The 14,175-nt window shown below is 43.0% G+C and overlaps 1 protein-coding gene across 1 annotated transcript in view; it reads left to right on the top strand.

Moving 5' to 3' along the window:
• LOC122790549 (extracellular calcium-sensing receptor-like) overlaps positions 1–14,175 on the top strand; it is a 319,135-nt gene that overhangs the window by 35,777 nt on the left and 269,183 nt on the right. The window contains exon 2 of the mRNA XM_044058097.1: positions 3,270–3,454. Within this exon, the coding sequence (XP_043914032.1) occupies positions 3,270–3,454 (185 nt within the window). The remainder of the gene's footprint in view (positions 1–3,269; positions 3,455–14,175) is intronic.

The following is a 14,175-nucleotide window of genomic DNA, read 5'->3' on the forward strand; positions in this document are numbered from 1 at the left end:
TTTTTAAGGCATGAGGAATGTCTAGTTTATGTACTGTATACAAACATGCCTCTCAAGTGTCACAATTTCACGTAATGTAATTAAAACTGCCTAATCCATCTGTCAGAGGATTACCAAAAAAATGATTACCTGGAATGCAATGTATTATCAAACCCACTTACAGAACACCTTGCTAGTTATAGAAGACCACATTATGTGAAAGTGTTCTGATTAGTTGTGTACCTGCATTTATTAGTGCTCGGCTCATACTGATCCATCCTAACAGCTTAAGAGGTATGTATGTACTACATCAGCTATAGGAGAATTGTAGTCACTGTACTCCAAACTGACATTACACACCTGTAGAATATTTATTATCAGTGTTTTCAGGGATATAGCCTGATTGTTTCTCTCTTTCTCTCTCTCTCTCCCACCCCTTAGCTTCATGTATTTATTATTGTTATTTATTATTATGATGTAATATTAACATGTTTTGTGAAACTAACTAAATTTTTGCAAAATGTGATGTATTATTGTTATGTGTTATTATGATTCAATATTAACATATTTTGTTAAACTAACTGTTTTTTGGCCTTATGGTTCACTTCTTACTAGCATGCTGTTAACATACTGACTCTTATGTTATTTACTGTTGTGTTACATGTAATATACATTAGTATGTATTTGGATTAATTAATATGATGTTCTATTCTGTTAAAACTAACAATGGTTTGGTTATTACTAACCTTAACTTATTGCTATACCTCATTAACCACAGCACATCAAGGTAGGCCTGTTCCTGTTGATCCGCCTACCTTGCCTCAACCAGCTGTGGCACCGGGTCGCAGAACATCTGCCCACTGTGCTGCCCCTGCACTACCTGCAGCATTGATTAGTACCGCCCCATGGGATGGGTTCTGGACCCCTCTGGAAGCATTGGTGGAGGGAGAGTTGTCACCCAGGATGAACTGCCAGTCTTGGTATGCAGGATAGTCAACAGTGGTTTGACCACAGCCTGCACCAGATTCATTGCATGTTGGCTAACCTGGTGGGGCAGCCTCACCCTGTTGCCCAGCCACCAGCACTGACACCTCTGGGGCAGTAAAAGAGCAGTGCCAACAGTCCCATAGGTGGGAATGTGAGTCACGCTGCTGCCATCTGGAGTAATACACACTTACAAAATAAACACCTGTCTCATTTTGAATCCAAGCCCATAGCATCTGCAGACCGCCGCATAAACCTGCCACACCACACAACTCTTACCTAAAATATGTGGTTTAAAAATATATAGTAATTGTCAGTTACAGTCATTAAGTGTGTATCAGCAGAGCTGCATGTCATGTTGTGCAAACTTGATTAAAAATTAATGGAAAAAATGGGAGTGTATCTTGGACTCTGGTGCAATAGTGCACCACTAGAAAGCCAAAGATATAATAATGGATGTAAGTGAGGCCTGTGATAGCAGGTAAATGTGCCCTTTAGTAGCAACATGTAGAAAGACACCTGCTAAGATATTAATGGCAAAATACACATTCAGCTAGGAACCTGGTGCACATATACAGCCAAGCACATACTGATGGATGTATAACAAGCATGTAACAGCCTGTATGTGTGCACATATATCTTACAAATATACCTGCTGTAGCAGTGATGCAGTAGCTCAGCCTGTTAATTGCCTTACAAACAGTACATTTTGCCACACACAGTCCTGGGTTCAAATCCAGTGGTGTGTAGAAGTGAATGTACCATATTGTGAAGGCAGCAATTAATGACTGAGGCATGCACTTTTTATCCACACAATGCATTTCAAATGATATGTCTCCATTTCAATGATGGAAGTCACAGGCCTGTACGTAGAAGCACACTTCACATATCCCTATAGCAAAACTATATGTGCATTGTGTCACACCATGCATTAATATGCATTCACAGAGAATGTCAATGCAGGTACTGCAAACAAGGGCCACTAACATCACAGTGCTCCACACAATCATTCCAAAGTCACTGTGTAGATTATCAAAGTTGCACAGCTAATGTGCACATTGGAAGTCCCTACTTGTAACAAGGCCTGCCCTCATGCATGCTGCAAGGTACTACCAGACTGTAACACATGGCCTAGCATTTGCCCAAATGGTGGACATATTCTTATATTTATACCCATCTTACACAAGGACCTACCAAACATGTTGCATAGTACTCTGTTAGTGATACCGTTAACTAACATACTTACTTTAAACAGACGCCTTAATTGGAGTGGAAAGGGAAGCCTCACTCTGGCTCTGCCTCTACAACAAGGCTGACACAGCTCACACAATTACTCCTACAGCTTGTTGTCCTCCAAAGTGTTCACACTCTCTACCAATGTCTATTACCTGCAGCAGCTGCTGCAATGTGTACCACACACATCTCTATGTAAAGGTTTCTGCTATAGACCTACCTTCTGTGACAATGTAGTCGCCTCACCCCAGTAATGTACAGCACAACATATCAGAAAGAGGCCTTAATCTATATGAAGGCCTTATATATTGTACAGTGGTTGCATGCCATTGGCTTATGATAGTAAAAATCAGCTGTGTTGGCTGCAATTAGCATTTCAAACCCACAGATTGGTTTAGAGGCAATCACCTGCTGATGAGAAGCATATTTAAAAGGCAAGCAGCTGGCTATGGGGAAGCATTCTGTATGAGACTTTTATCACACAAAACACGCATTTGTGAAAACTTTACTTTCACCATATACCAACAGAGGAGTACTGCACTCCATCAGGTATGTAACTGATTGTGTGTACAACAGGATGCTGATGGGTGAATAGACTTATGAGGGAATAGGGATTACAGCATTAATCCTGTCTTAGACCTGTGATAATGACATGTCATTGATCTATTGCATACCTACACAGGATGTACAATACATTAAGGGTGCATTGTCATTTGTCATTGTGGCACAGGTCTCTTTGGACTATCTGTTTATAGTGGTTGTAATAGCACACTTCTATATGTGTGGCACTGTTCTTAGGAGATATAGGAGGGTTGCCCATAGGGGACACACCACAGTAGACTGAGTGTTGGGTGTATGATCATACAGCAGTAGCTGTCATGACACAAACAGGAATATCTGAATATTGCTATTATCTCAGCTGTATCTACACACTTAGAATATTTACACACTGTGGAGTATGACGTGTGAGCAAGCAGTGGATATTGCCAGACATTTTTGTACTTGCTGTAACTCTACATAGTGTACTTTCACATATATGATCCTATAATGTGTTCCCTTGTGTTGTTTTTCAGGAATCATGTACCCTACATGCCATGCACCCTTCTTTGATGCAGAAAATGAAATTATACTTGAAGGACTAAGGCAACATCATGACATTTTCTGTCCAAGGGGGAGACAAATGAGGGAACAGTGGATGCATTGTGGGCAGACCTTGTCTGTGATGAGAATAGCATGGGCCAGCAATGCAGAGCATACAGTATGAGCAGGTTTGATACTGTGGACATGATCAATGCTGCACAACGAAGGGCAGCAGATGTAGCTAGGGATCTTGCCATCACCAGTGGAGGGCCTGCAGTGGAAAAGCCACTTTCAGCCACTGAGGAATTCCTGGTGAACCTAGGCAGGTACGATAGCTCCCAGGCATCCATCACACCATACATCATGGAGGTGGGTGCCACAGTTTCCACAGCAGAGGAGCATGCATGTAGACTTAATGTTATCAGCATTGTAATAATGTAGCAGTCAGTGTGTCAGACTGTGCATACTTTTATGTGGGTGTCAGGTCTTTGTTCTATTGGGGGGGGGGTTAACCTCAGTTGTACTCTCAGAATGTGTCCAATACAAGTAAGACAGTAGCTACTGTAAATGTGAGATATATGGATATATTAACTTGTTGTACTGCTACATGCACTGGTACTGACATTATCTCACCATTAGCTTTTTACAGATTCGTCAGTTATTGCCCAAGGCCATGGTCCTGCTCCTGGTAAGCATGACACTGTTTTGTTAAGGAATATTTATATTCTATTAAAGTTAAGGGCCAGCCAGAATAATGTCTGATTTAAACATACTTTCATGTGTAAGTAGAGTGGATTTTTTTTTATTTTCCAGTCTAGAACAGATACCTAAGGATCATATAGGAGGTAATCACAGGAGTGAGTTGAACAAAATAAAATACTTTGGCAGTGACAGTTAAGAGCAGATAAGCCTCCTGGTTTAAATGAGGCAATTACTCTAAAATTCCTTTTAAAAAACAAAAGGTTGAAAGGAAAATAAATTAAACAATGATAGGTGTTCTGTGTTTTTATGTGTTGTTTTATCAACTATAGTTTCATATTGATTAATTAAAAGGTACATTTTACTGGTCAAGTTTTACTTGATTTCCTTGAAGTGATTGTTATAAAGGTCTTGAGATGAGTGTGCATTTTGTTCTGGGGAAGTCTTTTTTGGATGAAAGCGGAGAAGAAAAATGTTTGACCGCTAATCTAGTCGTGGGTCATTGTTATTATGAGTACTGGTGGATTTTTGTACACAATTATGCAGGTATGCATGTACCACTTTTCTGTTTCTTATCACAGGTGACCAGTGGGTTGCTGTTTATCCTCTACACAATCTGATGTCAGTGTCTCTTTGAAGTCATGATGATAGTGGCCACAGTGAGGCACAGGTGGGGGTATCACTGGTTGAATCTGTCCCAGAGGTAGACATCTATCTTCTGCCTCCATTGTCACTGCACACAGTTAGTATGCCCACACATATCCATTACCCATAGGTCACAGATATTAGACAGTCAGAATGTGGGGACATTGAACAAGAAAGTGTGGCAACTATGGCTCCAGTGAGGGTAGACACTGGTCATAGCCAGAGACCTGGTGAGGTCCCACACAGGCAAATTGACAGGAGTGCTTGTAGGAGGCCTGCTGTCCATCCACCACCTGTTGCAGGTTTCAAATCATGGGACACTCGGTGCATGTATCAAGCCATCATGGAGCCACAGGCATGTTCTGAACAGAACACTAGATGTATGCTTATGGTTATGGATGCAGCACAGTCTGACATATGTGACTGCCTCCACCACATTCAGGGCACCTTGGATTGGTTGACAGATGCAGTGGACAGAAGGTGGGCTGAGACAGTGTCTGTCTTGGACCACACATTGTCTGTGCTGGATTGTGTGGTTGGAGCTAAGCATCTGACTCATAGATGTAGGTCAGCCATCCCATCAGCTAAGAATCCATGTGGCCATGCACAATCACGCTACAGTAGTGACAGTATACTCAGTGCTATAGAGAGGAATGTGCTGTCCACACCATGACGTGCCAGACCATGGCCTCATGGTTCTGGGCATTCCCATGGGGGACATGGTCCCAGCAAACAGCAGTCACCGTCAGGTACTAGCACCGCTTCTTACCTTGGTCATGGAGGTGCCAGTGCAACTCCTGGCAGAGCCAGTTTCTGTGTTTGGGGTTGGAGATGGTGAATTGCCAACTCTACCATGTATGTTCTAAAGCTGTCCAACACACACACATGTAGGGTTAGCACAGAGTTTGACTGTGTACATGCACACACTCACACACCACTGTCAAACTCAGGTCACGTACAGACACACACGGCACCTTTCTATGGTCCATCTTACCCGCTTCCTTTACTAACTCACACACATGCTGTCAACCTTTTTGGTCAGCCTAGAACTCACCCCCCCCCACACAATACCCTGTGCAAGTGATGATACCTGTGCCACATCCTTGTCATCCTTGATATCGATGCAGGGAAATGAAGCTATGTGTCTGATGCACAGGGTGACAATATTAGTTAATATGTACTTGTGTAATGCAGTGTTATTTTGCCATACCACATGTAGTGGTTAACAACATATACTGTAAGCTTGCATTTGTCATGAGTATGCCACATACCTTTGTGTACCTTATGTTGTATCCTGTTGTAATGGCTGTATAGTTACGCAATGACAGGTGTGTCAAGGACTTTTTATGCTTCTGTTTCAGGAGTCTATGGATACACAGCGGCAATAAAGCAGCACAGGATGGCATGTCAGCACAGTACAAATATATCTTCAGCAAGGTACATCATTATAAGTGCATGGCTCCATAGGGTCATATGTGTATAACAGGCTAACAAGGACAATAGTGGATTTCAGCATACTTGTGCAAATCTGTAAACAGGTCTGCTACCCTTGATAAGTGTCACCAGGGATTTGGGATCACACATATCTACAAGCTGTCCTGACAGAGATGACCCATCTACAAATATCCTGTGTCCAGTACAGACAGTTGCCCGACACTAGTTATGACTGGCGTACTCTGCATCCAATTTTGTCACCTGCACATGCTGTGTCACAGCAGATGTTTGCTTCACATGTATGGGGGCCTGTTTAATGTAGGGCACACTGTCTGTGTTACATGCTAATCTCTCCAGTATGCACTATGTATACCACAGTGATGCTGTAGGCATGTAGAACAGGTGAGGCATATGTTAGTCCTGTCATGGATATGTGAAAGGTACACAGTGGTTTCCAACATCAGCCTGTATGGAGTCATGCACATCCCCTCCAAAGCATTTAGAAGACAGGCCACACATGTATGGTTGTGACATGAGCTCCTTAGGACAGGTTATGTATATTGTGTATTGGTGTACCATGAAACCTGTGTGGCTGCTAGAGGTGTACAATATGCCTGTATAGTGACATAGCAAGGGTCCCATGGAACACAACGGTAGGTGTGATGACTGCCACATTCAGTATAGCAGTGTCAGTCTGGAATGTACATCCCAAACCTATCAGTATAGGTTGTACAACACTGAATGCATCCCCACATCTTACTGACCATTGAGAGTCAAAGGCTACATTACTGTCTGTGTCCATAACCCCATGTGTAATGACTCAACTGTGTGTGGTATGTAGACACTACAATAATTTGCAGAGGTGGATGATTTCTCACAGGATGGTGTTGTGCAGTTATTGGCAGTTAGTCTTTGTTAGTGCCACACAGTACAACTGACTGTGTCTTAGGCCATCCTGTATCACTGTTGGTTCTGTTGGGATTCTGTGGCAGCTCTCAATATGCAATCACCCGCTAATGTACTCAGTCAGAGGTCACTGACAGTGGCTGTGACTGCGTAGAGGGAATAGGTAGATGGGGTATGCCAATAATGGAGGATGGTGAACTCCAGTGGTGACTGGCGTCATTGCAACATAGGTCTCCCAATGCTATCTTCCTAGAGTATGACTGCCAGACACTTGCCTCTCCACCAGCTGACATAATACTCTGCACATGATATACACAGTTTCCAACAAGGCCTGATGTACTAATATTGTCATACACCTTCTCAGGCCATGGTTGGTGGAGTGATGCATATGTCTGCCATCCATTGTATAGTGTAGCAGTCAGTGGGCTCCACCGGTAACAGTTGGTAGGCATGATCTGGCCTGGAGCAAATGTAACAGTGTTTGGTCCAGTGTCAGTAGGTGTATGACAGTGTCAGTGCTTGTATCCATGCTAACTCCTATTATGGCATTTCAGGTGACATGACTCAGAGATCTGGGGACACCACTTGGCACTACATGCTAGTTGTCCTCTGTGCAAGTAAGTATTGCAGTTATTTCCAGCATGTTGCAAGAAGAGAGTCATATAAGCTGTCTGTACAGAGCACAGACAAACACACTAGGGAAGTGTAATATGTACACACTGTGTTGCTTAGTCGTGCTCTTGCTCACTTGCCCAAAGGATGGTCCAGGTCCTTACCTACAATGCCCTGCAGCAGTGCTATGACATCTCCACACAGGGAATTAACATATTTCATCATGTGTTTACCAATATGGATGACCAGTACAGTGCCCCCAATGTGAGGTTCTCCATTGATTCCATGTGTGGGGATGTCATAGCACTGCTGCAGGGGGGGTATGTGCAGACAATACAGACATATATGTCAAGAGAGCTATCTCTTACCGCCTGTGGGATGGTTGACATAGTGTGACTGCACCTCCACCTTCAGATGGGGCAGGCAAGTATGCAGAACTCTACACCCATGCATTATGTGAGCAGCATTACAACTGCATAAACTTGGCTGTATGTGACAGGAGGAACACAGGCTCTTCATGGCTCAGCAAAGCTGACTGGTGGACAACTACCATTATAAGGCTGAACAATAACAGGTGAACAGTGCTGTGTGACAGTTGGGATGCGGGTGCCCCCCCCCTAACATCGAAGCACTACTTTCTCAGCTAAAAGAGGCACATAGTGTTGTTGTGATGTTGTGTAGGCACAGTAAGTGATGAAAGTAGCCACCCGCACAATGCAGAACCACAACGCACAGTGTAGTTACATGTGTGACCTCAAAGGATAGGCTCATATTGTCGATGACCTCATACATCATGTTACCACATATGATGGGTCTGTAATCATACATAACCTGTACACCCACACTGTCTGCATTAACTACACTCCCTTGTCCCCACCACATGTGACACATGACATTCCTACAACCTGTCCCATAGCTTACATATTTACAGAGCAGTTCATAACAGGCCTCTCACTTGGAGATACACAGCATCTATTGCACATTCTAACATTCCAGGATGCATCCCACATGTGATCTGACAAGGATTGCTAACACCATTGGAAAACTCTTGCAATCATATGGACACTACTGCCTGTGCACCTGCTGAGTGGACAACAGCAACTGTTATACCCTTGCACACAGGTAGTGCATTGATTGACCAACATAAGTATACACCACTTTGTCCGAGTATCCATATCATTATGCCCATAGGGGTGATCATCATGGAGCTGATCAGCACACATATATGTGTTTTACATACAGTTAACTGTACACAGTTTGGATGTGTGACAGGGGGGCATGACTGTTACACATGGTGGACATTTCCGAGGCAGTCATCATGGACCTGGGTAGCGTACATCAGGGCATACAATTCCCTATACTGAGCCAAGCTGTCTGACTATATCCCTCACTCAGGCAACATTTACAAAACACCCACTTAGGCATCCAAAATACTGTCATTGTAGGGGTCAATAAGTGGCCCATTGCTGGCACACATACAAAACATAGGGACATCCACCTCCAATAGCTGATCTGTCAGCAGAAATGCTCAGCAGGCTGCAGTCCTGGGTCCTCTACTGCTTGGAATACATTCAACCACAATACATTTGACTACTGACTGAGTGTGGCTAACAATATTGGCTGATGCCTGAAAATTGTGACCACTCATGGAGTCTCTGTGGTCTATCATTATCCTGCAAGAGGGAATTGTGAATACATGCCTGTTGACATACTAATGGCCATAAACTCCATGCAAATATATATGTAGTATATTTTCCATCAGTTAGACCTATGTACCTGGTAAGTAGCACATCAGTCGCAACATGTGAAGTAAATACTCAGGGGTGAATGAACTGGGCACACAGACCTGGCCATATATATTTACATCAATGTGCCTCAGATCACCATTTCTCTACAGTGGTATGGCAGGAATCATATGGCATAGCTGAGGCCACAGTCACCGGTTAGTGACATACTCATAACCTGCAAGTACTCTTCCCTCAGCATACCAATATCTGAGTGCAGTGGCCATTTGGTGATGTTCCTTTCCAGGCATGTACTGGCAATTGTATACAATCGCATGGTTCCTCACAAGGACACTTCACATCTTCAGTATGTGTTTATTGGGGATCATCTGCAATGAATGTCATTGTCACCTGTGGCATATAGAGTACTCAGAGGTGATCTATGCCTTGCATATGTGGCAATGTGTGACCCTGCTTGATTGTATATGCTGCCTATCTGTAGGAGGCATAGTAGATGGATAACTCACTGTATGGAAATTAACCTTGTATGTGACATTAGTACTACATGCTTGTGGGAGAGATTTGTCTAGCAGACTTAAACATACCCTTGAGACAGAACCCTGCCTAATGGCACACAGAGCACCTCAGTGCACCTCAGTGCACCTCAACACATGCCATCTGTATGGTTGGCTGGGCGACCATCATCACAGCACAGGGCATTTGCCTGTGTCCCTCTTGGACTGGGGGTAATAAGCTCTGATCCTGTAACTATGGGTATAAAGATGTCTATTATTGTGAGGGCTGTAAGGCCATTATACTGGTGAATTTCAAATGTCTTAAGGTTCCATAACATGATGTAAAATGCTCTAACAGACTCGCACACAAACATGGATACATTGAGGCTAGCACAACTTCCATTCACTGCTTACAGGACATGCCAAGGCACACATGTAGTGCAAGTTGGCTGTATGTAGATGAGAACACTTACCTATGTAATGGTACACACTTCATATCACAGTACATGATGCCCACAACACACCTCACATGTGCTAGTACTATCAGTTCAGGACATATTATGCTTGATGACATTTGCTGGCCTTGCTGTGGTCAGCCCTTTGGGGAGCCACATCACATGCCACAAATAAAATACTGCAAAACCCTATTTGTTTCTAAGTTACCAAAGTGATCATATTTATACCATCTGGACATACACATGCACCAAGTAGCCGAGAGTGAGATTAGAATCCCTACCTATCTAGTTTTACACACTGTAGATCACAGTATATATCGCACATACCACAGGTTAAGTCTGATACAACATTATCAGCTGGTAGTCTAAAGGTGGATGACATCATCGGACCTTGTAGAAGAAGCCATTTTGGAAGCCACCAGCATGTTAAATGGCCAGAAAGTGCATAACCATTGCAGATGGATAGCCCATGAGAGCATGGCAGTTGCTTTTCAGGGGCAAACACACCCATGCAGAAGTAGCCTGGAGTGAGATTAGAACTCCTACTTATCTAGTCTTATTCACTATAAATCACAGTACTTATCGCACACACCACAGTTTGAGTGTGTCATATATGTGATTGCAGGCACAGCACTTGTGTATTACACAAACTAGGCTTGTATTGAACAGCATCTGTGTCCTACAGTGTGATATTGCTTCATGCTGTTATTTGCATCTAGTATCCTAGCAAGGGATAACTAGTATTGTCCTAGCTATGTGTATACAGTTACCAGTATGGCCATATGTGGCTGTTTGCAGTTAGATATGCAAACCTGTGGGCAGGAAAAATGTGCCCTGTCCATTCATGCATTGACATCATGGCACATTACGCCACCTGCTCACCTGCATGATGACATCCAGCAGGCACCGGGGTCTGTAGGTAAGTGAATTATATACTTTTGAACCCTTAGTTTGGATCCTTTGAGCAACAGTATGGATGTGTGATAGTGCAGATTTACTCACCATTATTAGGGCATGTTGGGCAACACAGACATCCACACACATATTTATGTAATTAACAAGGATGTATATATAAATGTAGCTGTGTGTGTGTAGGATATATATATATATATATATATATATATATATATATAGATATATATATATGGGGAGATTATATGTATCATTGTGATATATATATATATATATATATATATATATATATATATATATATATATATATATATATATATATATAGCTATATATATCAATATATATTTGACAGTGCATAGTGATAGATATACTATGTATGTGTGAGAGAGATAGTGGCAGATGGATATGTATAAGTATATGTCTGCACGTATAGACATATCTAGACATAACAGGTAATTCTGATAACAGGGCAACAGAACTGAGCTCATTTTAAATAAGTGTTTGGGCATACCCAGTGGGACTGACAGTACTTATAAAGTGACTCCAGGCCACACCTACCTGTACTCAAGTCCGTGATTTTGTGTGTTACAGACCATACCTCTCAACTGTTCAGAGTTTTGGAGAATATCCAGAGTTTTGGCTCAATTAATTAATTTTGGTCTGTTCCTCATAATATTTGTGATTTTCTGACAAGTCATTTGGATGAACCAAGGATTGAAGTCACTAAATAATGACAAACATTTGAGATTCTGACTTCAAATCCTTCAGAAAAATGTCTGTTGAAATAAACCCTGTTATTCTAACAACGTTTTAAGTTTATGAGAGCAGTATTTAAAATATGCCCCTATTTGTGGGACTTTGAACCCCATTTTGTTTGGCTTTGTCCAGATTTCTTGCACTAAGAGGTTCAAAGGTATGTTACAGACACTGACATCTGTCCCTGTTTCTGCAGTACTGCAGTTCACTCAAAATGTCCACAGCATTCCCCAGCTGTCTGCTGTACTTAGTATGTGACTGATGTTCATAATGTTACACCACACACAGAATGACCAGTATGTGAAAACACCAACATAATAATACCTCACATGTGAGAGATGTGAATGCTTCCAGATTAAAGCCATCAACACCATCACCAGTGTTAACTTCCTTAATCCAGTGAGCCACACAGGCTGCCAGGCAGAGGAGTCATTCATCACACATTCAACAGCATAAATCTGTATGTTGTTATTTCAGCTTTACACGAGACATACAATGTGTGTTAGAGTGCTATGTTTCAGCTCTGAGATTGCCTGGTCTACTGATATACCATGGTTGACTTACTGTTAAAGCAGTGACGTGAACACTCCTGTGTTGGGGGTGGGGGAGCTACAGCACGTGATCTGCTGAGATAGACAGTAGTCAAATATCATGTGACCCCACTGTTTAACATTTTCCTTGACTGATGTAGTGAATATTTCAGCCATGAGTCCTACTGATTATTAGGGGATGCATATTATTGGACTGGGTATCTCTAGTCCCATGTGGATGTTACAGCTGTCCAAATAGCCTACTATATTTCCTTGCAAAAATGCAGCAGATCCATACATGCGATACCATATTATATTAATCCTGGCAAGTAGTGTGTAGGTTAGAGACATACCTTCGGAATGCAGCAGTTGACAGTAGTGTAGTTCAGGGCTGACTATGTAATGCATGCAGTACACAGCCAATACATGCATAGGTACAGGTTGTGTGAGTTGCCTGGCATACAAAATGTTGCTATATGTATGTGAGAAGGAGTAAAGTTTCAGTCTCTAGGGCCTTAGGTTGTCAGTGAATGTGCAATGTGTTGTCTCTTAGCCAAAGCTAGGGCATACTGGTCATGTCTATGTCTGCCTACAGGGACATCATCAGGTGGTTCCTCCTCCTCCTCCTGTGAGTGTAGTTGTGGTAACCTAGGCACTGGTGGGAGGCTGTGTATCCCTTCCCTTTGCTGATTCTGCTGCAGCTGTTTCCACAGGATCATATTGTGTAGCATGGCACATACTGTGAATACCTGTCCACATGTGACTGGAGTGTACTGCATGCTCCACCAGATATATTGAGACACTGGAACCATGACTTCAGAAGCCCAAACACATGTTATATGATGTTCCTAGTTTGTGCGTCTGCCTCATTATGGTGTTCTTCCGTGGGTGCGTGTTCATTTCTGATGGCTGTCATCATTCACGGTTCCAGTGCATAGGCAGCAACCCCCAGTTAATGGCCATATGTGATTCCCCCCTCCCCCCCGGCAAACATCTGGTACAGCTATGATGCGTACCAGATATGGGAGTCATGATAACTGCCAGGGCCGCCAACACACACATTCATGATAATGCCCTGAGCATTGCACATGACCTGGTAGTTGATGGAGTGGTAGACCTTGAGCTTGACATAGATTCTACCCTCCTCACTGAGTGGTGGTTTGATGTGTAAATGAGTGCACTCTATGGCATCAAGTACCTCAGGGTAGTGTGCTACACAGTAGAAGTGTTGCATATTGCTGGCGTTCACCGCAGGGGTGAGGGGGAAAATAAATGTGCTCACTGGCATGTGGTAGTATGGCATCTAGGAACTGGTGGAGTACCCTGGATGCTGATGCCTGTGAGACCCCATCATGTCCCCAGTTGTTCTTTGGAAGGTACCTGTAGCTAATATACTAAGGGCTACACATACCTTTGTTTCCACTGGATGGTTTCCTCTCTGTTGTCTCTGGGTCTGAGTTGAGGGCAGCAGAGGTCAGTGATTTCTTGTAGTATGTCCCTGTCCAACGTGTGGCCCTCTGCAATCTCCAGCTCATGTAACCCCTGGAAGGTTACACTGGGCCTGTACACTCTTCTCCTTCTCTGTCTAGGCCTATTGTCAGCAGCAGCAACAGCATTGACTTCAGCATCCAGCACATACAGATGTAGCAGACCTGCAGCAGCACCTAACATTCTTTCAGTTAAAATTCCCAAGTCTGTACTCCAATGGTG

The sequence above is a fragment of the Protopterus annectens genome, chromosome 16.part0 (genome assembly GCF_019279795.1).
Source record: "Protopterus annectens isolate FY-2018-M chromosome 16.part0, PAN1.0, whole genome shotgun sequence".
Lineage (NCBI taxonomy): Eukaryota > Metazoa > Chordata > Ceratodontiformes > Protopteridae > Protopterus > Protopterus annectens.